This window comes from Grammomys surdaster, unplaced genomic scaffold (genome assembly GCF_004785775.1).
Source record: "Grammomys surdaster isolate TR1022 unplaced genomic scaffold, NIH_TR_1.0 125752, whole genome shotgun sequence".
Taxonomy (NCBI): Eukaryota; Metazoa; Chordata; class Mammalia; order Rodentia; family Muridae; genus Grammomys; species Grammomys surdaster.
In genome coordinates, this window is record NW_021620584.1 from 500,494 (window position 1) to 527,732 (window position 27,239).

General features: G+C 35.1%; 1 protein-coding gene across 1 annotated transcript in view; it reads right to left on the bottom strand.

Moving 5' to 3' along the window:
* The window catches only part of Iqcm (IQ motif containing M), a 301,176-nt gene that overhangs the window by 42,463 nt on the left and 231,474 nt on the right, over nucleotides 1–27,239 (bottom strand). Inside the window, exon 11 of the mRNA XM_028788592.1 lies at nucleotides 13,230–13,391. Within this exon, the coding sequence (XP_028644425.1) occupies nucleotides 13,230–13,391 (162 nt within the window). The remainder of the gene's footprint in view (nucleotides 1–13,229; nucleotides 13,392–27,239) is intronic.

Below are 27,239 nucleotides of genomic sequence, written 5' to 3' on the forward strand. Positions count from 1 at the left end.
TCTGATATTTAGTTTCTAAGATTAACAATAGGCAGAATAGTTTTTCAAAAAGATTCCAGACAATCAACAATGGTCACCTTATATATATTCATAACTTTTTACCAAAACCAGAAAAATATAAAAGAAGCCAATGGGTAGGTTTCCCATGTTCCAGTGGATGGCGCCATACTCATCCATACATGGGCAGCACTAGCTGGACTTAGTGAATTATCAAGAGAAAGTAATAAAGTTGGGAGGGGTATATTACAGGGAATATGGACAGTGTTGGGAGGAGAGACTGGGGAAATGTGGTCATTGTATATGTGTATGAATGTATAAAATTCTCAAAACTACTTTTTGTCACTTCTATTCATTACTTTCAAAACAGTGTCATCTGGAAGTGGCAGCATCTGCACACATTAACTCAAGGCAGCTCTGGTTGTGTGTCTAGCCTTGCAGAAGATAAAGCCAGGCAATACTCAAGCATGGTTGAATGAGTAGGCATATGGACCACCCCACCTCAACTAAGTTGTTGGAAGTTGATAGATGCTATGGGAGAAAGATTCTGATGTCTGTATGGAAGTGTTCCAGTGGAAAGCACCACATCAGTGGACATAAGGCAGTAATAATTAGGTTAAGTGAACTATAAAAAATAAGAAAAAAATATGTCAAGCTAGGAAGGGGTAATGAGGCAAGATCTGGGAAGAAATGGAGGAGGAAATGGTTAGTAAATAAGATCAAAATACATTGTATGCATGTTAAAAGTTATCAAAGATTAAATAAAATATGATTTATAATTTAAATATCTTGAATATAAATATTAATAGTGTATACAATTCTTGCATATATGAATATATAAAGTAGAAATAAAGACTGCAAGGATATATTTCCTTTATGTTTTGAATTGTGTGTTTGTATGTGCAGTTGTGTGTGTGTTTAGGTATGGTATGCAGGTGTGCCACTATGTATGCAGGCACATATACCTGTATATGCATTTGCAGAGGCCATAGCAGTACCTTGTTATGCCACACTAAATTTTATGCACTTGAGACATGGTCCCTGGGTGAATCAGGAGTTTTCCCTTTTTAGATAGACTGGGTGGCCAACAACATCAAGCTACCCTCCTACCTTCACTCCCATAGCACAGGTGTGGACACACCCAGACATTAGACTCTGGGACTCTTAATTCATGTACTCATTCATACATAAAAAGCAACCTTACATATCCATATGCATGTATGTATATATGTGAGTATGTATGATGAATGATTCTATTGTATAACAAATGAAATATACAAAGACAAGATTTCTATAAATTAGATATGTAAATAATTTTTATAATTTTGCTTACTTGTGTTTTGAATTTTTAGATTTTTTTCCACAATGATTGTGTATTATTTTATAATCAGAAAAACTGATTTTAAAATCTACATCTGATGATAATTATATATATATATAAAAAGCATAAGAAAACACAACAAAGCATTTTGAGTAGCTGTCTCTTGTTGGCCACTTTGTTGCTATTCTGTAGTATTCAATAAATATTTGTTGAGCAAATGAGTAGATTTTCTTTCTTATTCTTTTTACCTCAAAGCATTTGGAAATAGTAACTATTACATTTTTTCTTATCATCAAAAATTAAATATTGATGTTAGCCTTTAAAACTAACTTATCTCCTCTTCCAAAATTCAAAAATCATCATAGGCAAAAACTCAATAATAAACATATAATACCTATTGATAGTCTAGAAATTATCACCCATACAAGCATCCATATCTGGGTCATTTTATGTTGAGTCACCTTACATGTCCACATTTTAAATAAGATCAGTCAGTTAAGTCATTTATCATTGGATTTTCTAGTTGGTACCTGTAAGTTGTAACCACCACCCCCCTGCCCCAAGGATAGTATGTATGGAAGGGAACTACAGATGTTGATTGTTTTTGATGTTAAAGAACTGCAGTTACCCTTAGTTAAAATCAGGAACGGAGCTTATAATTTGAGATTCCTCATAGCAGTGAGCATACAGAAGGAATGATTGTTCTACCTGTAAAATGACTGAGCTACTGATAAAACTCATAGGCTGTAAACTATGTAATGACTTTTTAAATGATAGACACAGTAGCCTGGCCTCTGAGTATACATATGGCAATGTACATGACACACCAGTGTCTGCTGTAAAATTCTCCTCCCCTCATCTCCATACTTTTCCTTCTGCCTTAAAATTTGAGTAGATACCTATTAGACCAATTGTCAGATGTAAGATAATATGAAAAATAATGAAGTACAGTTTAATTATGCCAGAATATTGCACATTTTACATTTGTTTTAGGTCAATTGTCTTGGAAGTCAATTTACCCATAGGTTAAAAAAAAATCATTTACTATCTTGTTGATCATTTTTGAATCTTCCATGTCTCTAAATGGCTTACAGGTTCCTAATACACCAGCCATAGTCTACTTACATACTTCTTGATATTTTGGGAATAAATATTAAGTAAGTAAAGATTTTAAATTTCCATCTAATTAAGGTGATGTTGAACAGTTATGTTTCTTTGTTTGTTTGTTTGTTTGTTTGTTTGTTTTTGTTTTTTCGAGACAGGGTTTCTCTGTGTAGCCCTGGCTGTCCTGGAACTCACTCTGTAGACCAGGCTGGCCTCGAACTCAGAAATCTGCCTGCCTCTACCTCCCAAGTGCTGGGATTAAAGGCGTGAGCTACCACTGCCTGGCTAGTTACGTTTCATAGATGTCTGTCAACCATATTCTAGAAATAAAATGCAAACAATATCTTTAAATATATAGAATATGTGACAGTGATGTGAATGTATCAAGACACATCATGAAACGGTCAATGAGCCTTTCCCACTCACATATAAGGAAATGGAGTTACAGTTGTTGGAAGACATTTATTATTTTTATACAAAAGAAAAACAAAGCAAGCTTACATTTTCAAATAAAAAATGTGTTTGTAGAAGTAGCTGTCAGTTAATTTATTCAAAACTTCCAGTATCTGGGTGTTTGCGTAGAAAATGAAACCTGGGAAACCCTACATTCCTAAAAATTCATTACTATCTTTACATGATAAGCAAACAATAAGATCTAAATAATCCTTATTTATTGTGTGAATTTTGCAACTAAAAATATGGATGTAGATATCTGAATATCTATGCTATAAATTTTAAAGGTTTTAAGGAGAAAAGACAGCTATGGTTTTAGTAAAAGATTTACCAACTTGTTTAAATTACTGTTAATTTTAAGTACATTTAAAATATTCTATGCCCTCCAGGTAAACTTAATAAGTTAATTTATTCTAATATTATATAATCAAAACAGGATTCATGCAAACTATATTTGAACTGAGATTAACATAATGACATCCCTGTAATAGAAAGTCTTATCAGCTCCCTGCAATTATCAAATGTTCTAATTTAACTGACAGTCAAACAATACAGAGGACAATTACAAAAATTCCAAAGTATTGTGAAAACATTTTTACTTTATTATTCTACAGTCTTGGGGAAAGGGGAATAAGCATTCTCTCCTAGCAATATGAAATTATTTCTACTTAAAGTTTACATGTCATAAGAATCAGTTTTTGCTTCACATGAGATTCCAAAAGAAAATACCATTTCCTTCTTGCAACAGGAATAGTTGAAAAGTGGAAGAAAAGAAACTAAAATAGGCATGTGCAGCAAAGTTTGAGGGGCAAAAATCATTCATGTTGAGAGATTTCCCCAAATTGAAATCCAGTGTGCTCACAGACAGTGAGATTTTGCAGTGATGAAATACTCCAGTCCACAGCCTTTGCCCCCACTCCACATCCCAAGACTGAAGAGAATTCTTGCAATTTTTACATCAGAGAATATTCAAGGGACAAAACCAGTTACTCTCATTTATCTTTTACCAAAACAAAAAATAAACCCAAAGCTCATCCATAAACAAATGCTACATATCCTTTGCCAGTTAAACCACTTTGCATGAAAAGCAAGATGTTTGCAGAACCTTGGGATAAGAGTAATGGGCCTGACACAGATGAATTTGAGACATGGCTCAGTTCCAATTAAAGGCATAATCTTATACAAGCCATGGAGCCTCTGTGCCTTGGGATCCTTAATTAAAATACATTACTAATGTCTGTTGAGTAGCTTTCTATAGGAATAACTAGAGAACTGGGCACAATAACATGCGATCACCTTTTCAAGGCTTCAATATTCTGTAGCTATAAGAAAGAAACGAAGTCAAAAATTAAGAGAAGCGTCTATAATACAGAATTGACCTCCTAGTCATATTTTTTCTATCTAAAAACGTATACAAAATTTCTTTATTCTGACTTGATTTCACATTTATATTATAGCCATATAGTAGAGTAATCTTAGGAATTTAGAGAAAGGTATCAAAATTACTTTAATAGAAAATGCTTGTGAAATAATTCTTAATCTATTAGATCAATACTCCATACACTGTGCGCAGATAAATCCTTCTACCACATCATCCACTATGTGTATAGCTAGGGATAGAAGCAGCTCCTTTCACAAGCTAGCCAAGCACTTCCCATGAGCAATATACAGTCTCAGCTCAATACTGGGTCTTGCTATGAAGCTCATGCTGCCCTTGACATCATAATACTTCTGGCTCTGTCTCCTGAGACTAAGATTCCGGTGTCCACAATTACACATAGCCACTTCACTAAATTCTAAATATGTAAATGTATCATAATTTAATATCTTCTTAGTAATTTAAGAACATTTCAACTAAAATAAATTGCTGGGTTTTGTTTTTTTTTTTTTTTTTTGCAATTTGAAGTGTTAAAACTTGGTCTAAAGTCAAATAGCTTAACTGAAATCTTCTTGCATACCCAATGACTACATGATCTATATAATAGAAAAACTGACATTATATGACAAGAAACATCTATATACCAAACAAATTTCAATGTTCTACTCCATCCTATGTGATAAAACTCTGTGAATAAGCACTTCGGCATAGATCTCAATTTTCTTCTACACTCAGACAAAATGCTTTATTTGATGTTTTTCTAATAGATACTAAGTATTCCATGACACAAGGACAATGTCAGACAAATAACAAAATCTATACACACTCTTACCGAGAGCTCTATTAAGAATTGTTCATTTCTTTGAAAATTAGAGACTTCCAAAGCAATACTCTAAAGAGTATATGATCAAAATGTGAAGAATCATTGACACTCTGCATCTGTAGCTGCCACATTTATGCTGTCTTATGTACGGCTTCAGAATGTCAGTATCTCATTGGGTATTCTAGAACATTAGCATGTTAGAATTTATACAATTAAAGTTCAAATTTTCACATGCCACATTTATTAGTTACAGGTACTAATATCAATACTATCTACATATAATTTTCATGGATGTTGAGTATATGGAATTTATAAATAATTTACATGAGTGATACTTATTTTGTATCTTATCACCTTTATAGATTATGTGATGTATAATCACTAGAAATCATAAACATATGTTTGTTTATAGACATAGTTTTATATAGAGAAACTATGTGTGTAGGTGATTCATCTTAATGTATTACCTACATATTTTACTTAGTGAAATTAAGAGAAAACACAGAATAGTAGTTATGTAAAGAGAATAGTAGCTCTACTAGATTAGAGAACCATTCCTTCCAGAGAAACTTGTCTTGAACAAGAATGTGCTTCATTAGCTAAAGTAAGGAACTAGGCTTTGAAAGAGGCTCTCTCCTGTTTCTACACATCATTTATTCTAATGTCTCTTCTGACTGGTAGAGATACTTTTACACAATTTCAACCTTTTTATTGGAGTCTTAAAACCAAAATTTATTACATAAAATACCCTTTCACATAGGAATGGCTTTGACTATACCTAAACATCTCTTATATAAGTATATCTATATCCACACATATTTATGACTATAAATATACCCAGATATTATATTTTAAGTGATTGAATAGACTAAAGGTATGTACATTCTAAAAATTATCCCTACCACCATAAACAATGTCACCAATTTATCAGGTTACATTTAAACTTCTGTTTAAAAAAACCCTGTAAAAAAAAAAACCCACTTCCTGTCCTCCTGTGCTAGAAAAGTCATGCAGGAGTAGAAACAAACAAAACCAATTTCATAAAACAAATTCCCACATGCATATAACTACCTATAACTCTGATCACAAGCTTCTGGTAGTGCAAGAAGCTATTTTTAAACCCCTTTAAACAATTTTGAATGCTATGGTCAAACAACACCAGAACCAGTTTAAAATTCATCTCACTATTTATTAATGATCCATTCACTGACTTTCACCATACCACTATCAGCTGCCTCCCAGCAAAGTGCCCTACCATAGAATCTTAAATATACATAGATCTATTATGGCTCCTAGGAAGAGGAGACCTAGAGTGATTCTCAACTGCAGTGTAGTGTCTCGGGAGGTTACAACCATGCTTAGACTAGAGCTTCGAATTCCAAAGGACTAGGGGACATATAGACTAGGAACTGACTACAGACTGCATTGTCTTATAGCCTATAGGAAGAGCTCAGTCCATCTTCAACAGGAATGCTGGAGTGGCCTCACAAATGGGCGACTATATTTTACTCAGAGTAATTTATCCAAGAGAGAGCAAAGCAGAAGCCAGAACATGGTTTAGGTTTTATCTTCAGGAGTAATAGACTGTAATTTCTACTGTAGATTGTTTACCAACACAACCATTCTCCACATAATATGAGAGGACCTCACAAAATTATGAATACTTGGAAGTTTCTCATGGGTTCTTCTTTCAAACCAAATAGAATGTCAAACGTAGATTTCTTAGGGACAAGTGTATACTAGGAATAATTTTTTCTTACTAAGTGGACAATGAATTCAACTTTGTGTTTTTGTGTTGGATATTGAAAGCTGGACATCATTTTTATAATTTCTGGATGTTGATCCAAGTTCGTTGTGAAGTACTTTATACAGACACATTCTGTCTGACCTTGAATCACATGTGCAAAATCCTTGACAGTGCTTTGGACTGGAGTGGTGACTAAGATAAAGTGCTCTTTCAAATTTCCCTCCCAACCACAGAGCAGACAGTTCATAGTTACTAAGGATACAGAATTTTCAATAGAACGACCTTCAATTTCCATTTTAGAAGTTGGGTAGTGAAGCAGTGAGAGGCAAATCAGTGGTCCTCTGTGGCTCATACTTCCTTTATCTTACAAGCCTGATAAAGCCTGTTTTTCTTCTTCGTGTAATGCTACACATTTGATTTGATTTGATTTGATTTGATTTGATTTGATTTGATTTGATTTGACGAGGGTAGGCGATACATCTCTGATTTATCATTAACATCCAAGATTAAAAAAAAGAAACAGGGGTGGGGGGATTCATACAGAATATATTTATTTCACTAAATGAAGAAAATAATTAATTACTCTAAAGAATTTTTAAAAACTTGAGCACACATGAACACTTTAGCTGAGGGGCAGCAGAGTTTACTTCCAAAGTACTTGAAGCTGAGCTATCTGGGAGGACACCAAGTGCTGAATGAAAACACATACTTTTCTCATCAGCAATTGTACTTAAGGTGAAAAGGTATTCATACCTTACTATTAACACAGTAAGCAGAAAGCTAAAAAACAATGAAGTGGAGCCTGTGGGAAGCATATGCTTGATAAAGAAGATATATTAGTGGATACACAAACAACATTTTAAATCTAAAATATATTTTACAATGACTATATTATTCACCTCCAGTTGAGTAAATATTATATAGGCTAAGCATGACATTCAACTAATCATATATTTAAATGCTTCAAAATTTTAATAGGTCATTTTTTATACTTAAGCAGAAATAAATGACTTATATTTATATGTATTTGTCCTTTAAGATCAAAATTTTATAATAATCCTTTAAATCACTTCAAAGTATGTTTTCAAAACTCAGTTTTAAGAGGAGTAATAAATGTCTATATTTTGGGAGATTGACTAAATAAACCAGGATGTGTCAGGATAACAAAATTAAAAGACAAAATAAGATACATGGAAATTATATTGTCACATAGAAATTTTTTAAAATTATAAAAATCAAGGATAGAAATCCAAGTAAGTGTTGAGATGTGCATTTAGAATCATCTACATGGTCCAAAATTATAAAGGAAACTATTAGAACCTAAAATTACTCTAAAATAAATCAGAACCCTATTAATAACCATATCTTATTCCAAACTCAGTCACATGTAAGATGTGAGAAAATATGAAAAGCACTTAGAGAGGAAATTCAAAACACATTGAAGACTGGGAATTGGGGTTTCTGAGAGTTACTTGAAATGACATATTTTATAAGAGTCATAATAGCCTATACAAAACTCTACTTTATGGGTACTTCAAAAGTCATGTCTTCAGTAAAGAATATAAGAAAAAGAAAGTTTGGGTACTGATAGAGTAGTCAAATGAAAACTCTGAGAAAAAGAAAAAAAAAAGAACCAAATTCCAAACTTGACTCTCAGTGGATGACTATCATTAGAAATGGAATAAACCCCTCTCTGGTTAATAAATGGCAAATTTTAACTGAAGTCACTGAAACAAGGTGAATACTATAAAAAGATACTTTGTGAATTTTGTTTGGGTACTATTTTATTATTTCTTAGAGGATTTCATCCATGTATGCAATGTACTTTGATCCATGCCCACACATACTGCATTTTCCCTTCCTACCCTCTCACTTTTCTCCAATACATACTCTTAAAGTGGGTCACAAAAGATTGATTAGCTCAAGAAATAAGGTTTTATTGCTGACTATATAATTTAAATAGCCTGTATGGTATAATGGTATGTAGAATTCATTATATGAAATATTGTAAATGATATACTTTCAAGAACTAGTCCTTAATATCTATGTTCATTTTCCATGGTCTGAACTAATTAGAAAGAAACCTTATAATCATACAATAATGTGACTCATTTTAATCGCCATTGCTTTGAGACACTTTAAGGCAACTCTCACTAAAACTTTATGAATTATAGGGCTAAGATATCCTTTAATATTATCTATACCTCCCAGACTGAAAGCTAACCAAGGACACACAAAACAAACCTAATTTAGGACAAGAAGTTTTGCCTGCCTGTGTGGGTGTGTGAGAGAGCAGGTGCTGGAGAGAGTGTGAGGACAGGCTCAGCCAGAGGGTCATACGGCTGAAAAACAGACGGCTTATAAGGAAAAATAACCACATGATATTCAAAAGCTAGCTTCCCCAAATAGTACTTCAAGATATGTTTAGTAAGATATATATCCTTTAAAAATTGAAGATTCTTTTCTACATATTCTAAGATTATAAAATTACCATTAAACAAAATTATTTGTGCAAATTATGACAAATATATTCAGAAGTCATTACATTTAACCACTCTTAAATTATGAATTATGTTGTTAAATATACAGAAGGAGAGGATCAGGGAAGGCCTAGGCCTAGCTAATCTGTTAGCCACCCAAGGCTTTAGGATGCTCTCAGACCTCTTTTCCTCGGTCCTGTTAATGCACATCAGTGACTCTACAGAGTGAGATCAATAAACACGAGTCCTTACTGTTGAGTATTAATATGGGATCACAACATAATTTCCCAATTCTATCTCCCCTCAAGTATTTATAGTTAAGGAGCTATTCAAGAAGTATTTCTGAAATAAAATGATCTCTTTTAAAGGAAATGCTTCAATTCTCTTGTTGGTCGATTTAATAACAACTATAATTCAAAATGATGCTAGGCTCTGGTCATTCCCCAAAGTGGTGAAGGGAAAAATCGGCCTAGAAACTTAATGAAAGAGTCCTCAACCTAGGGCAAAAGCCACTGTCAGGTTCCCTTTTTGTTTACTGTGACAAACTATCAGTTAAGCTGGCTTTACAGGGTAAAATCAAATGTTTAGCCTTAAATCAGATCAAGTTCTAGTAGTCTTAGGTAGAAGATTACAAAAATAAAATACATAGGAACCAGACTATTGATTAATTTACAGAACTGTATTCTTTCAAACTAAATGTTTCTCATCTTTTTAAAAACATTTCTTTCCCTCTTTTTCCTCTAGAATATCACTGAACTGAGCACATTAATATGCGTTCCTATGTACCAGTCAGATGAAACTCCAATGAGATGTGACTTACTTATGTATTCGTGCTGGAGACTGAAATAACGGCTGATACACAGTGAGTGCTCTATGGAGCCGCATCCTCCAGACCAACGCTCAACTTAGTACACAATGTTTAGTATGCAAGCTTTGACACTTAAATCTTATAAGTATTCCAAAATAAAAAGTTAATATTTTATTCTTTAAATATATCTTCATATTTCCTTTTATAATTTTACTGAGGTGTAGAAATTAAACGATAATTACATGTTCTCAGACTGTACACTGTGATGGATTTTTGACAGTTTACCCATGAAAAATTACACAATCAAAATTCCAAGCACCCCCCCGCCTTTGCCTGATTCCTCCATTATCTTTAGCTCCCATGACTAACCTGCTCTCCTAAGAAGTCTCAGTCTCCCTCAGAGCCTAACTCTACATTTTCTCAATGGAGTCCCTTCAGATTGACGCGCCATCTGCCCCCTTTATCTACCTTTTTTCATTCAGAAGAATTATGTCATTTATTCATATTCTCATGTATCACACTAGCTTTAAGGGTTTGGGGATTTTTTTTATATTTCTAAGTATTCTACGTCTATACATGACAACATATTTCTTCTATCCACCTGTAGTTGGACATTTGAGTCTCTGCTGTTAGATCAATAGCAGTGTTTGTTTGTGCTGAAGAGGGTAGTGTATGGTTAACACTTTTAGAGAGTGCCAATTTTTTTGTGAAGACTGTGTGGAAATTCAATTTAACATGAGGAGAATGCAGGGTTTCCAGTGGTTGAATATCCTTTCTAACACTTGGGATGACCTGCCTTGTAATACTAATGATTTATGACTCAGCATTAATTTTCCATTGTAGACTGCTGTAAATTTTCCTAATGACAAAGAATTGAAGTATGCCTTTAACAGAACTGTGGGATATTCAAACCCTCTCTACAGACTCTATTTTTTCAACGTGTCTATAGCACAATTTTCCAGGCTTAGTGTACAGTTTTTTGGGATCTGACTCATGTGTAGTTATATGACTCCCATACACATGCTTAACAAATACGCTGATCAAAACGCGGAACTGGCCCATGACTCGGAGGGTCCCTTGTGCAGCTTTCCCACACTTGAACTCAGTCACAGATAGTCAGCTCTATGAGGCACAGACCTGCTTTTTGTTGCATCGTTTCTCCTGTTCCCAACTGTCACTTCAAGAGTGCCATACAACACCTTGTCCTTGTTTATCAGGGCATCATGGAGATTCCTCCACATCATTCACTTAAGAGCAGTTTATTCCTATTTATTTCTGAGCATCATTATAAACTACATGTAATGTTGCTTGCCCATTCACCAATTAAAGGTCATTTGTGTTGTTTCAAGATTTTACAAATTATGAATGATGCTGGTATATACATCCATACATATAAGGTTTTATATAAACTTATTTCACATATTTATGTAAAAACAATTTTTTAAACAGCCATTAATTTAAAAGAGAGCAAGGGAGGATTTGGAGAGAGGGAAAAAAAGGTTAAATGATGTAATTGTAATATCAAAACACTAAGAACTATTCTTAATTTCATATTACTTTTAAGTTACATGTAAAAACTTATTTCCATTATCTTCAGAAATCATCTAGAAAAATTGCCTGAATTTAGTCGCTGAACATAGTTAATAACATTATAGTAAAATTTGAAAATATTTGCAAGGTAACTCAATCCTCTTGAATTTCCACCAACAATGTGCACTCCGTATCTATGCCACGTACCTCTCCAGTAAGTTTAATATCAAATTAGGTTTTATCCTTCTCAGTACATAAGTAGTATTGTTTTACTACAATTCTAACGTTGATACCCTTTGTAACAAATGGTACCAAATATATTTCATTTCATGGGTGCCAACTATACACTTTGCTTATTTGGCTTGGATCAAAATGCAAAGTTATTTCATTAAACAATCTTTTAAGTAAATACAGTTGGAAAATTTAGAGATAAAATGCAAATTAAAATTTTAATTTATAGTTTGAGCTACATACAAAAATTTACTCAAAACCAATTATGTACTAATACATAAAATCTTAAGGTGAAATATGTATAAAGAACACCTTAATGACCACAAGTCTGAGCAGTATTTCCTAAAAATAACAGAAAAAGCATAACTCATAAAGAAATTTACCAGCCTGAGTAGTCATAGACCATGTAAATAGGTAGCCTTGGCAGATAATACCAACTTGGATAAGGACAAGTGAATCATAGGCAGAGTCATAGTGACCTGTCCCCTGAACCTTCACCCAGTCAATACCCTGTTCTGAAAGATATCTGTACTCCCCCTGAACGCCCACCCCCCAGTGTCATCCCGTTCCCACGTCCTGCCTTTTTGTGTTTATAACCCTTGTGTGAATAAGTAAAAATTACAATTTGAAAAAAATAAAATTAAATTAAAAAAAAAGAAATGCAATGGTCCATTGGACTTCATCTTTTCAAAAGATGCTATTTAAGAGATGAAACATGAATTTAAAACATGTATGCAATGCAGGATTTGTGGCCAAAAATATCTACAGAGCTAACAGCTTGACAGTATTCCAAACAATACAAAAATGGCCAAGATACTGGAACAGACATCACCACAGAAAAATTAAAATTGCAAATTCACAGACTCCAAATACGATTAGTTACTTTGAAAATGTGAATTAGAAGTATAACAGGATACTAGTAAATGTTTGTTGGATTTGCTAAACCTAGGAACACTGATCACAGTAATTAGTAAAATAGCTGTGATAAACAACAATTTTCATCTTTACTGGTGGGAGACATGCAATGGCAAGATCCTCACCGGAACTCTATGACCAAGAGAAAAGTATGTCTATGTCTACGTATAGCATTGCATATGAATTTTTACAGAGAATTTACATGACTCATTCAAAGTCAAAACAGCCCAAATGTCCACCATCCAGAGATAGTTTAGCACAGTGGGATTCTACTACACTAGGGTACAAAATACCCCCTTTTAAAACTGTAGACATAATGCCTAGTAAGTAAAGAGGACATGGCACAGTGTACATGTGCAACCCTCCATCATCTAGGTGGTGGTGAGAGCTAAAGAACACAAGATAGCATTTCCTCTTTTGTATTAGAAATAAAGTATCTTACCTATGTACTTATAGCCTTCTTCCCCATCCACCAAGGGTCTCAGCCATGTGGACCTCAGTCTTGTGGTAACATTCACTCTGGCACCTTGAGGAGGATAGAGTGTAAATAATAGCTCAATAGCATTGGACTTTTTGATTACTTCAGAATATTGTCCTCGACTATCTGTAAGAGAGGGGGGGGATTTTTTTTTTTACTTTTTATACATTTTATATGTCTTACATATTTATTGTAAAAGATAAAAACTAAAAACTACTTAACGATTCTAGTGTTAAGCATTATAATCAAAGCATGGATTGACCTGCATCAGAATTACTTTAGCGAACATCATATTCTTCTCGTAGTCCTGACAAAAATATATAGATATTTGCCAATATTGTACTCAGATACTATCATGTTAGAGTAGTGATTGTCAAAGCTATACAAAAATTAAAGTACACTATGAACAGCATTATAATAAATTCTATAACATAAATGGAGATTTTTAATTGCCATTAAGCACTAAAATCAGATTATTCTGGCAAAACGTTGAATCTACATGAAATTTTACAAACTGGTAATAAAGAAAAATTAGCTTCCCTAACCTAACCTTTTTAAAAGAAAAATGCAGAAAACCCAAAAACAGATAGATATTCCAAGATTCTTTTTCCTCAAACACTTGTAGTAGACAAAGAATTGTCCAAGATCATTAAGGTAGTATCACATCAGATTTTTATAGTTCATCTCCAAGGGAGGCCCTATTTCCATACACATGAAGAAACAGGCTCTCAGAAATTACTGAATGAGTACATATCTTAATCAGTGCAAATATCATATGTATAGTGAAGGAGCCCTTGTCAAATAAACATGGACCTGCATTCAGAAGCACAATGGAAATAAAAAATTATGTGTATTGCACAGAAAAACAGTTTCTTTTTATGACCTTCGGTTTTCCTTCCCATTTATAATTTCATGTTTTGGTTAACAAGTCAGTGTTCTAAAACTCAATGACTGTTGAGAAACTAAAAGGGTAATGGGGCTTTAATTTGGGAAGAGTGATGAAGGGTAATGCAGAAGACAAAAGAGAAAGAAGAGATTTCTTAAAAAGATGATTGAAAAAATATAGGAAATCTTTATTTCCTATTTGTCTAAAAATGACATATAGTACAAATAAGGATATGGGTATATATGTAGCTAAAAAAGAAATTATAGCACCTGGGGCGAAAATACTTGCCTCCAAAAGCCATAGATTATGTGACAAAAACATAGTGTCAGGCTAAATATATCTCATCCCAAGCTATTGGTCTGAGAACTCCAAGAAACTCCCAAATGAATATTGTCTAATTGCTATTGCCATCGGTTGTCTCCCAGAACTTGAATGGAAGTTTCTATTACTGAAGACATCATGCATTTGGATATAGGATTCAGAGAGTTTGAGTTATAACTGACCTCAAAGCCATTTCCCAAAGAGCTAGCTTTCCAGTACTAAAAGATACCCTTTAAGCTGCTAGGAGAGGAATCAATAGTTCTACTCATTTTTGATGCTTAAGAACCACAAGAGTCATCAGATATCCCTAAAGGTTCAATAGTCAAACTTATGTGCAGGTAACAGCCAACAACTCTCTAATGAGCTCAAGACCCATCTAACAGGAGGGAAACTATGCTTGGTCCTGTAACCCTAGACAACTATACAGCTAGAAAAAGCAAGAGAATTTTGTTTAGTCTAAATATATAAGATGTGCATCTACTTCATTTTTGTTTCTGACTGATTTTAAAGGTATAAATATGTTCTGTATGTCTTGCTTATAGATTATTGGCCTATAAGCTATTGGGTATGATTAAAAAAAATTGCAACTTTGGTAACAAAACGTTGGCTTAAAACTGGTAACTCAGGGTTGGAGTTACTCAGAAACCAGATGTATAAAGATAGGATTTAAAACAGTGTCTCTTTAATGAGATATTAAAAGCTGCACTATCATGCATTCATATATAAGAACTGGCAGCCAAACTTTGTAACATGAAAGTAATGTACTTGGTGTTGATTTTAGAGAAAATGGATTGTTTACATTGTTAAAAATTGGTTTTGTTTCCCAAAATTATGGTTATACTCTAATATTGCAAAAGAACCTAAAAATATAGTTAAACATCGACTGCAGTTGGCAGTTCAATCATGAGATTGAGATTTCAGACTCAACCATGTTTATGGTTGAGAAGAGGAAGAGGATCGAGCAGGAGAAAATGATTGCAAGAGTAATAAAAGTGTTAAAAACAGCTGTGGCACAGTACAGGCCTGCAAGAAGGATAATCTTTGGGCCAGGCCTCAGGAAGTAGGCTGAGATTAAGAACATTTATATTTGAGTTAAGGCAATGCACAGAGTGGGCTCAGCAGAAGCTTGTGTGACATTCCTTTTGTTATGGACCTGACCAGCCCCTAAAAAGGCGTTTTTCTGGAACTTGTTTACTATCTTGCTTGCTCCTTGGGGAGGAAAGGTCAGCCTCAGACCCAAAAGACATTCACAACAGACAGCTTATGGGCCAGGAGTTATAGATAAAGATTATGCTGGAGAAATTAAAATTATGTCTGCTTCCCTCCATGGCATTATAGCTGTACCTGCTAATAAAAGAATTGCTCAAAGAGTAAGAGAGGACAAGATTGGCCTTCAACTTGGCCTTTATCTGATAATCTCACTCAGCTACAGGGATTGGCTATTCAATTAATCCAAAACAAAGTTCAAACTTAAGATTTATGAAACTTGTGGGGCATTACAGCCTGACTTGCCTACTCCAGCTGCCATTCTAGGAAGTTCATATAGAATTAGTATAGATTTAGAAGATTGTTTTTATACTGTTCCTTTACATCCTGCTTAAGGTGGGAGGTTTGCATTCAGTGAGTTTGCTTGTAATTTTTGAGAGCCCATGAAGCGATATCATTAGAAAGTTTTGCCTCAAGGAATAGCTAATAGCCTTACATTATATAAAAAATTTGTTGTTGCTTTAATACAATAAGTTAAGAGTCCAAATCTTTTAGTGTATATTATTCATTGTATGATATTTTATTAGCTGATCTCTCTGAAGGAGTTTTACTGCAAGCCCTTGCTCTCATACAATGAGCTTTAAAACTTTGGGGAATGCTTCTTGCTCCAGAAAAGATTCAAAGGCAATATCTTTTCAATATTTGGAACCTCAGTTATATCCTAAGCAGATTGTGGCACAATAAGAAAAGATAGTTGGAGCTAGAGAGATGGATCACCCATTAAAGGCTAGACTCACAACCAAAAATATAAGAGTTCAATTCCCAGCAAGCACATGGTGGCTCACGACCATCTGTAATGGGATCCAGTGCCCTCTTCTGGCTTGCAGGTGTTTAAGCAAAAAAAAAAAAAAGAATTACTTTTAATAATTTTCTTCAAAAATTGTTAGGAGATATTAATTAGCTAAGTCCTCACCACAAGAGGATTTAAGACCTCACCTTAAGCTCACGACAAGAGGACTTACGCCTTTGTTTGATATTCTCAAGAGAGATGCAAATCCTAATTCTCCTTGACTATTAACTGATGAAGGAGGAATAGCTTTGCAGAAAGTAGAGGAAGCTGTTAGTTATCAACAGATAAATTAGATAGACTATGATAAACTGTTAGCTGTTAGCTGTTTGCATTATTGCTACTCATGTGCTCACAGCAGTCCTTTGGCAAAAGAGACCATTAATACGGATTCATCTTTCTTCATCTCCAAAGAAAGTTTTAACACCCTGTTCTAAAGCTGTTGCTGTGTTAATACAGAATTGTAGGTCAAGATCACAAAAGTATTTTGAGAAAGATCTTAACAAAATATTCCTTATTCCAAACAGCAATTAAATTGGTTATTGAAAAATACTGATATTTGGCCTATTACATGGCAAACTTTTTAGACAAATTTGATAATCATTATCCAAAAGACAAGTTGTTACAGTTTTCTTCTATGCATGCTTTTGTATTTCCTATAAATTCATGCATGCAGCCCATAGAAAAGGTGTTTACTGTATTTACAGACAGCTCATCTAATGAGAAGGCAGTATATGTAATTAGATCACATGTTCATTTTCTTGAGATTCGCCCTGCTTCAGCACAAATAATTGAATTACATGCTGTAGCCACTGTTAGAAATGCTGAAAAAAAAATCAAGCTTTCAATTTGTATACTCACAGCTAGTATATAGCTCATGGTTTATAATTGCTTAACATTGTTCCTTTTTTAGATATTCTAATTCTCAAATTTTACAGTTATTTATACAAATGGAGCTTAATTTAAGAAACATGCACTGTTCCTTAACTTTATAAGACATTTAAGAGCTCATACTGGATTGCCTGGACCCCAGGGCAATGCCAGAGCAGATTTGTATACCAGACAGATTATAGGCCTTACAGAAACAATTGGCCATACACTCTTATTCTTTACATCATTCAAATAGTAATACCTTGAGATAATAATTTGGTATTTCCAGAGAGTGTGCAAGTCAAATTGCAAAATCTTGTTCTCTGTGTCCTCAATTTCTTCATAATGGTGTTAATCCTTGAGGACTTACACATAATCAATTATGGCAAATAAATGTTACTCATTTTTTGATTCTAGGAAGTTAAAATATGTACATGTGACTTGACATCTTTTAGGCTTTCCAATTGCAACTGCTTTAACAGGAGAAGCAAGTAAAAATGCAATTAGTTATTGCCTACATTATTTTTCTATGCTTGGTATTCCATATTAGATTAAGATAGATAATGGAACTGGCTATTGCAGTCAGACATTTGAGATGTTTCGCTGACAATTTAATATTACTCATATTACTGAGATTCCTTAGGCGAACCCTAGAAAGCAGAGAGGGAAACCCTGTTTACTTCAGCCATGTTGGAGTCAGGCTTCTTCAAGAAGTTGACCTAGTAGCTCTCGTGCAATGATGCATTTCCAAGTATGAAGGGGGAAAGTTACAGCACAGAAAACTGGATAAGTCACAATCCCTGAAGTGCTCTATGATGCTCAGAGAAGGCAGCAGAATGAACTGTAGCTGCTCTTGAAACCATAAAGAGAAAAAGAAAGTAGGAATGAATCGGAAGAATCTCTGCTGCCTAATAGAAATGGATCAAATTGCACTGGAGTTTTTTAGCTCTCCTGCATTTACTTCATTCTAAGTACTTCAATTTGAAGCTGTGTCCAAATCCGGGTGTGGCAGCTCTTTTTTATAATCCCAGGACTTGTGCAGAGACAGGGGCATTGGCAAAGGCTTGAAGTTAGTCAGCCTCAGCTACAGAATGGGTTAAAAATCAGCCTGGAAACATAGAGAACCCGGTCCAATAAATACTACTATAAAATAATAATATATAGTAACCTTGATAAGATTATTCTTATTATACCTAAGGCATTTCCTTTCATAAAGGGAAATGCTTCAGTTTTAAGCAAACAAAAAGCCTCCACTAATATCTAAGCAATGGTGAAGACTAGACTACCACTTTCTGTGTGGAAATTTACAGTACAATAAATATATACCGAATTTAGACCCTAAGATCACAGCTTAAGGACAATGGCAATAGGGTATGAAGATTTCTTGTATTTGGTAACATCATGTACACATTAAGTTGCTAATCCACACAAACGGCCGTGGTTGGTCCTGGAGGATTTTTATGTGATACTGTGGTGTGATGTGAACTGTGGGACCCTGTGACCTCTTCCACACACCATACACTTTCTACCACGGTACTGTGAGGTCAAAACACTTGATACTCCATTTGCTTACCCTCATGTGAAATAAGTCAATGTAAATGTTTGCCATACCACATTCATCTAATATATTTTAATGTTCATCAGTAAATTTGAAAAGAAAAATGACTTCAGTTTATCAAGTGAAAAGAAGATAAAAGCCTTAGACAAGGTAAGGTGAAAGAAAAGCAGCCCTATGACTGAAGGAATTAAATGTTCTAAAACTCGAATTTTTAATCTGAAACGTAAGGTCCTAATAATCACCAAGAGAAGGAAATATTAAACAGAATGGCCTTGAATCTAAAAAGAAAAGGACTCTGACCTTGTTAAAAATGGATGCTGACAATTCCTTATTAAATAAGAATAAAACTGCCCATTTCTTAAAAATAAAGAATGATAATAAAGTAAAAGGTTGAAATATAGCACATATTACCACTTTAAGCTGTCTGTACATGCATGCGTGCATGCATGTGTGTGTGCGTGTGTTTGTGTATGCACTTGAGTTCAGGTGTCCACAGAAGCCAGAAAAAGATATCCCTTCCTCAAGAAATGTAGTTATGGGCAGCTGTCAGATGCCCCTAATAAAGATGCGGAAGCTTGAGCTTGGGTCTTTATCAGGAGCACGGAGAGCTCTTAACCCCTGAGCCATCGATTTGTGCAAATTATGTTTCTACTATATACCTTTATAGATTGATCTAAATTCCACTACAACATAGAAAATGAGGGAATTTAGAGCTATTTGATTGAAAAAAATACATTTAGGTCAAAAGACACACTTCTTCAGTGAAATAAAATATAGAATTTAAGAGAAAATACCAGAACTTACTCTAATTTTTATGGGAATTTTTATTTTTTACTCAACAAATAGTTAAATATACAGATAGATAAAAGTCTTTTCCTCTTTTTAAGCAGTCATCACAAATATGTATATATGTATATATATATATATATATATGTATGTATAAATCCACATATATGGATATATCAGTAATCATATAAATGTAACAAATATCAAAATAATTTTGCTTAGTAATGTTCATAGGATTTTAAGGATTACTTAGGACAACAACTTGTTACTTCTAAAAGCTAGTGTGTGTGTTCACGTGCGTGCATGTGAGCACGTATGTGTGCCATGTCAAGATGATTGAGATGCTATGGTACTATTACTAATTTTAAATGTTTCACTTTCAACAGTATGAGATATTTTAAGGCAATGTCTCAGGGTGGTCAGATTAAAGTCATTCACATGACTTGATCTCCCTCCTACCTTTGCCTCATAAAAGCAATACAGTAACAAAAACAACTAAGGACCTCATAGCAGCTTTCTCTGGGCTCATTATACATGACTAGCATCAAGTTTCAATTTACTTTACTTGGAAAAGTATGTAATAAATTTACTTCCAATTCAGTCATAAACATTCTCATTAATAAATTAAATTTTAATTAGGTCATTCTCTTGCTTTTCTTATCATAAAATCAACACCTTTTGGATTGCTTTTCATATGTATACATACCATAAAGGACAAGGAAAATTTCAACCAACCTTTAGTCATCACTACTATCATCAATTTTAAAAGACATATTTTGAAGAAAAGCTGAAGTTGTGCATAGTTCAATATTTTCAATATTAGTTTCCTATGCTATTTTACTATTAGAACAAAAAAGATATAGCTATTCTTAACAATTACATCAGCCTGTTAGGCAAAAAGTGTGTGTGTGTGTGTGTGTGTGTGTGTGTGTGTGTGTATGTGTATGCATGGTGTGTCTTTTTGTATATGTGTGGTATGTCTGTGTGTGTGCTATGTGCGTTGGGGGATGGTGTGTATGTGTGTGTGTCTATATGGTGTAGTAATGGTGTGTTTTTATACGGTGCTTGTGTGGTGTGTGTGAGTGTTTTTGTGTGAATGTATATGGGGGTGAGTGTGCATATTATGTGTGTGGTATATGTATGTATATGTGTGGGTTTCGTGTGCTTTTGATCCTTTCTAGGTTCAAAAAGGAAAAATAATATTTCTATTAATTCTAATTTAAAAATCCAAGATAGTAACTTTCTCCAACTGAATACAAAATTGATTTTTATTTTATTTTATTTTATTTTATTTTATTTTTCAGTACTATACCATAGTCTTCAGAAATGAGACATCCTCTAGTTTTCAATTTTACATTCTGGACTTATCTGAACGGAATGTCTGTAACTTGAATCTGGTTAATGATTATAGAAAAGGTCATACTGAATTACTTCTAAACTCTGTTGAGTACATTTCAATCAGTTTGTTGAAGAACTTACTCAACAAGTGATCAGGAGGATCCTGCCTGCAACACCAGTCAGTACTCAAGGGGCTGAGGCAAGAGGACCACGATGGGTTCAAGGCCAGTTTCTGGGGCACCTAGTAAGTTCAAAGTCAGCTTGGTTTACAGAAGAAGACTCTGTCTTTAAAAATTCAAACAACAGCAATTGCAACAACACAACAAAATTTCCACAAATGTGAATACTGTGGCCCTGAATCATTAGTAGATAGTTATCAGTAATATCTTTAGTTGAAGACAGCATAAATACAAGCATTTTTCTCTCTCTGTCACAAGCCTAAATCTGTCTGTCAGAATGTTACATAATAATCTTTATGATAATCTATACCTCATCCAATAATTTTGAAGAATAATTTAGAGGAACAGTTCAGGCCTAAATGAAAGAAGAGTGAGAATTGATATCTAAATTTGCTAAGAAAGAAGCCCTTAATACTCTCCATCTTGAGGCACAGGCTCGCTTTACCTTAGGGCCTATGCAATTCAAGAATAAGTTACCCATTCCTAATATACAATAGTGTGACAGGGAAAATACAGAATGACAAATATTCTGACTCAACCGCGAAGAACATGGGAAGAAAGAAGGAATTAGTGTCCCATGACCAAGACATTTCAAATGCAGGGCTGGGGATTAGCCCTATGGCTCTCAGTTTTATTTTCTAAGCCTTTCATTTTTAAATGAAAGATGCAAGTCTGCTTCTTTCTGTATACTCCAGATATCCAGTAGCTACTGTCTTATTTCATAAGCTTTGTGAGCATTTGGTTCAAGGCTGGCAGTGGTTTTGTATGAAATTCTCATTTTTTTTTTTTATTAAGTACCATAGGAACTCACTCCATTACTTTGGAGTCCACTCCACAATGTCTCTTGGATAATCCTTTTCCTTATCTTGCTTCTGCTCAGATGAGGAAAGAGACCTATAAGTCACACATTTATTCTCTTCATTGAGTCTTTTTGACAGCATTTTTCCATTTAAAAATATTTTTTCCCAGGGTATTTTCAAAAGGTCACCCAGCCACTCTTGGAGTTTCCCTCTGGAACATTCTTCCAAAGAGTGAATCTCCTTTAAATTTGTCACAGTCTAGATAGGCTGAACATTTCACACGTCATTTGTCCTGGCTCTACAGTTACAGCTTTCTCAAACATGCTTCTTGTTCATTTGTAAGAAAAAAAAAAAGAGGAAAGCACACTGTATTCCCAACTTTGCTTGAATCCCAGCAATCAGGAGGCTGGGATTAAATGAGCATTAAGATTGATTCCAGCCTGGGCTACATGGTAAATGATAAGACAGCTTGAATTCACAGACCTTTACTAAAACTAAAACTCTTTGCTTAGGGGTCTCTTCAGCTAAGTGTTCAAATAATTGTCTGCTTCTCCACAGCAAAAATCCTACTCTAGCTTTAGTAGCTTTTTCCCCACTGGCTCTGGCAGGCTATGCTGATTCCATGACAGACTTCGAATTGGAAGTTAAGGAGACTAGGCCTAAATCTCTGTTTCCAAGAACTGGGTGATTCCAGGCAAGCACAAGCTTTAGAAGCTGCCCAGCCACCTGGCCTGAGGCAAAAACACCAGTAGTTTCCAGACTTCCTCAGCAAGTTTCCAGACCTCCCCAGCAACTTTCCAGCCCCCAGCCCCCAGTAATGGAATGTTCATAGAGAAGAACTCAACAGATTAGGATAGATGTCACCTACCCCAGAATTCCCTAATGTGCTTTAAATCAGGTCTGCAAGCTCTCTTGGTTGTTTCTATCTTGGAAAATGGGAGACCCAAGAATGCTGGACTTCTGCAGAATAAAATACCCTGTGTTTACATATTATTTGAGTCCAAGGTATCATTCTTTAGCCTTACAGTAGCAGTACCTTTAACTTCCCTGCTTCTCCCAACAGACTCTTTACAAGTTATCTGCATCCCCTACTTTCTCTGATTTCTTATTAGCAGAATCAATAATGTTCATTAGTCTACTAACCATCTATGGAAATGAAGGCTTTTTGTCTATCAGTCTACTAGGTCTCCTCACCACTACCCACTTAACAAATTAAACATTTTTAGATAATCTATATAGCTACTGTCCTACTGATGCAGGCAGAATCAAAAAGACAGACAGATAGATGGATGGATAGATGATAGATAGATAGATAGATAGATAGATAGATAGATAGATAGATAGAAAGTTAACTTACTGAAGCCATTGGTAATGTCCAAAGTTGTGCTAGTTGGTTGGCCGGTGAATCCTTGATTCCATGAAATACACCATCAAAAAAGAATGGTCAGAACACTAGCATAGAAGCTGAAGTCCCAATCATACAGGTAATTTCATCTAGTCCAGTCTCAGAATGCTTTTAAAGACGTTCAACTAGAATGGTTTTTGTTTGTTTGCTTGCCTTTGAATTTGTTTGTTTTGATCCTGAGTACTACAATCATGAACCTGCATTCCCTTAATAATCATCTTTGCTTAAAGTCAAGTGTCATCTTCAATGATATCTAGAAAATATTTTCAAGCAACACATGCTACTGTTTGGGTGGAGAAATGAATAGGTCTAGTCAAGTTCATATAAAAAATATCATGAACATAAGGATAAAGGGTGATGAACTGAAGGATAGAGAAAACATTATTAGAAAACACAAATAACTTTTTTTAAAAACTGGCCAAAACAGCAGGTAGACTAACTACACATCTTCATCTCTCCCCTTTCTCCTCTAAATCCAGTCTTACCCTCAGACTACTTGCTATAGACTTACCCACCTCCCTTTCCTGTTTTGAGTGGATCATACAAATGTTCCCCTTCATCCTTCCTTGCCCCACTAATATCTTTATCCAGCCCCCAACTCCACCAGCTTTATCCAGCTCGAAATGAACACACAGGACCCTCAGTCAGAAAAGCAGATAAAATAAGTACCAAGTATTACTTCTTCTTTCTTCTTCTCTTCTAAATCTAAGCCCCAGCTGCACTCATAATTCTGTAGCAAATCACCTCCAGCTGATCGTGCAAATCTTTCTCTCTATCTTTCCTTCCTACTCAGAGTGTTATCCCAGCCCCCCAAACAGCGAGAATCCCCTGTGCCCTCCAAATCTGGCAGAGAAGCAGTTTGTCCAGCAAAGCAGGTAGGTGAGCTTCAGATCTTCATTGTCCCTCCTCTCCTCCATATCCAACCCTCCTAGTCTCATCCACAGCTCTGTAGCAAACTACTTGTTGTGGCCTACACACTCACACTCTGTCCTCATTCCCATGTGATTAGACAGATCCTAATTGAAAACCTTGCTTTCCTACTTCCTGTGGATCCTCCCAATCCTGACCACAGCCCAACACCTAAATGTGAGTTCTCAATACTTAGGAATACATTTAACCTAGAAACCCCAGTAACCCACACATAGTAGGATCTTGAAAGAATTTCCTAACAGGAAACACACAGCTATCATACTCCTCTAAGAACTACAGTGGGAAACAGAAACTAAAGAACAAAACACTCACCCCAAAAAGATAAAGCCAAATCAATGTGCCTAGATGCCATCATAAACCGATAAAACCACAGTCAGTAATAGCACAATATGTTTCTACTAGAGCCCAGAAACCTGAAGCACAGTAAAAAGACCTTAAAAGACAGCCTTTATAAATAAATATGTCAACGGTCCTTAAAGAGGAAACTAATAAATCTATAAAGAAAGCTATTAAAACACTGTGGAAGAAAATGAATTAAACAGTTTAAGATCTAAAAGTCGAAACAGAATCAATGAATAAAAAGAAAACTGAGAGAAATCTGAAAACAAAACTTTAGGAACTCAAACAGGAACATTAGAAGCAAGTCATACCAACACACTGACTGTAAAAGAGAGAAAAAAAGAATCTTAGACATTGAGAAGGACACAACAGAAAAAGATGGATATCTTGGTCAAAGAAAATGTTAAATCTAAAAATTTCCTTTGGGAAGTATAGTGGAATTTTCCCCTAGTTAACTGAATAATAAAGATGAAAAGAAGTCAATCACTGGAGGAGGAGGCAGGCCTTCTGAGTCCGAGAGAGGAAGAGGGAGGGCAGGAGGAGGGCACTTTTTTTTCTTTTTTTCTTTTTATTTGGATGGTGAGGAGGAGAGAAAGCAGACAAGATGTAGGCCCAGGACTGTTACATCTGGTGGCAGACTCCACCAGGATCCTTTACCAGAAGATTTCTTTTTCTTTCCTTCCTTTCTTCCTTTCTCTCTCTCTCTCTCTCTCTCTCTCTCTCTCTCTCTCTCCCTCCCTCCCTCCCTCCCTCCCTCCCTCTCTCTCTCTTTCTTTCTTTCTTTCTTTAAGACTTATTTATTTTATGTATTTAAGTACACAGTTGCTCTCTTCAGACACACCAGAAGAGGACATCAGATTCCATAACAGATTGTTGTGAGCTACTATGTGGTTGCTGGGAATTGAACTCGGGACCTCTAGAAGAACAGTCAGAGTACTTAACTATTGAGCCATCTCATAGAATAATTGATGAATTTAGGATGAGAGATTTTGCGCCCAGCATTTGTGTTATCTGTTGGTTCTAAACTAAGACTGTCTGCTATTTTTCATTCTGTAACTCAGGTGGGCTAGAGGGAATAAACACAGTCGAGGCATAATTCAGTCAGGCTTTAGGATGGGAAGATTGGACAAGGACTGAGCTCCAGGGGAAAGGTAGGGAGCAGAGTATGGGCTGGCAAGAGCACACCCACAACTGCTTGCGGGCACCAAGTGAGCTATCTTGGAGCTCTGGAGAGGCAGAGCCAGCATTGGTGGGATAGTCCTTGGAAAGGGGAAACACACAGTCTCAGGCTGTGTGATGATCTGGGAACAGACCTAGACCATAGATCGGTGCCAAGCTGGTGATAGCATAGATTGATTTTTAATAATTATACACAAGAGGTGGTGCCCAACACAGGACCTGAACCCATGACTCTGAGATTAAAAGTCTCATGTTCTAACAAACAGGAAAGAATAATCTAAGAAATCTGGGACACTCTGAGAAGAACAAATCAAAACCTAATGAGAATAAAAGAAGGAAAAGAAGCATTGACCAAAGGCACAGAAAATATTTTCAACAAAATCATAGAAGGAAGCTTTTTTAAACTGAAGGAGATTCCTATCAAGGCACAGTTAAATCAGGATCAGATAAACCATCTGAATAGTCCCATAACCCCTAAGGAAATAGCAGCAGTCATTAAAAGTCTCCCCACTAAAAAGAGCCCAGGACCAGATGGTTTTAGTGCTGAATTCTATCAGACCTTCAAGAAAAACCTAATACCAATTCTCTTCAAACTATTCCACAAAATAGAAACAGAAGGAACACTACCCAATTCGTTCTATGAAGCTATAATTACACTCATACCCAAACCCCACAAAGACCCGACAAAGAAAGAGAACTTCAGACCAATCTCCCTTATGAACATCGATGGAAAAATACTCAATAAAATTCTAGCAAACCGAATCCAAGAACACATCAAAACAATCATCCATCATGATCAAGTAGGTTTTATCCCAGGAATGCAGGGATGGTTCAATATTCAGAAATCCACCAATGTAATCCACTATATAAACAAACTCAAAGAAAAAACCACATGATCATCTCACTAGATGCTGAGAAAGCATTTGACAAAATTCAACATCCCTTCATGATAAAAGTCTTGGAAAGATCAGGAATTCAAGGCCTCTACCTAAACATAGTAAAAGCAATTTACAGCAAACCAGTAGCCAACATCAAACTAAATGGAGAGAAACTTGAAGCAATCCCACTAAGATCAGGGACTAGACAAGGCTGCCCACTCTCCCCCTACCTATTCAATATAGTACTGGAAGTCCTAGCCAGAGCAATTAGACAACAAAAAGAAGTTAAAGGGATACAAATAGGAAAGGAAGAAGTCAAAATATCGCTATTTGCAGATGATATGATAGTATACTTAAGTGACCCCCAAACTTCCACCAGAGAACTCCTAAACCTGATAAACAACTTCAGCAAAGTGGCTGGTTATAAAATCAACTCAAACAAATCAGTAGCC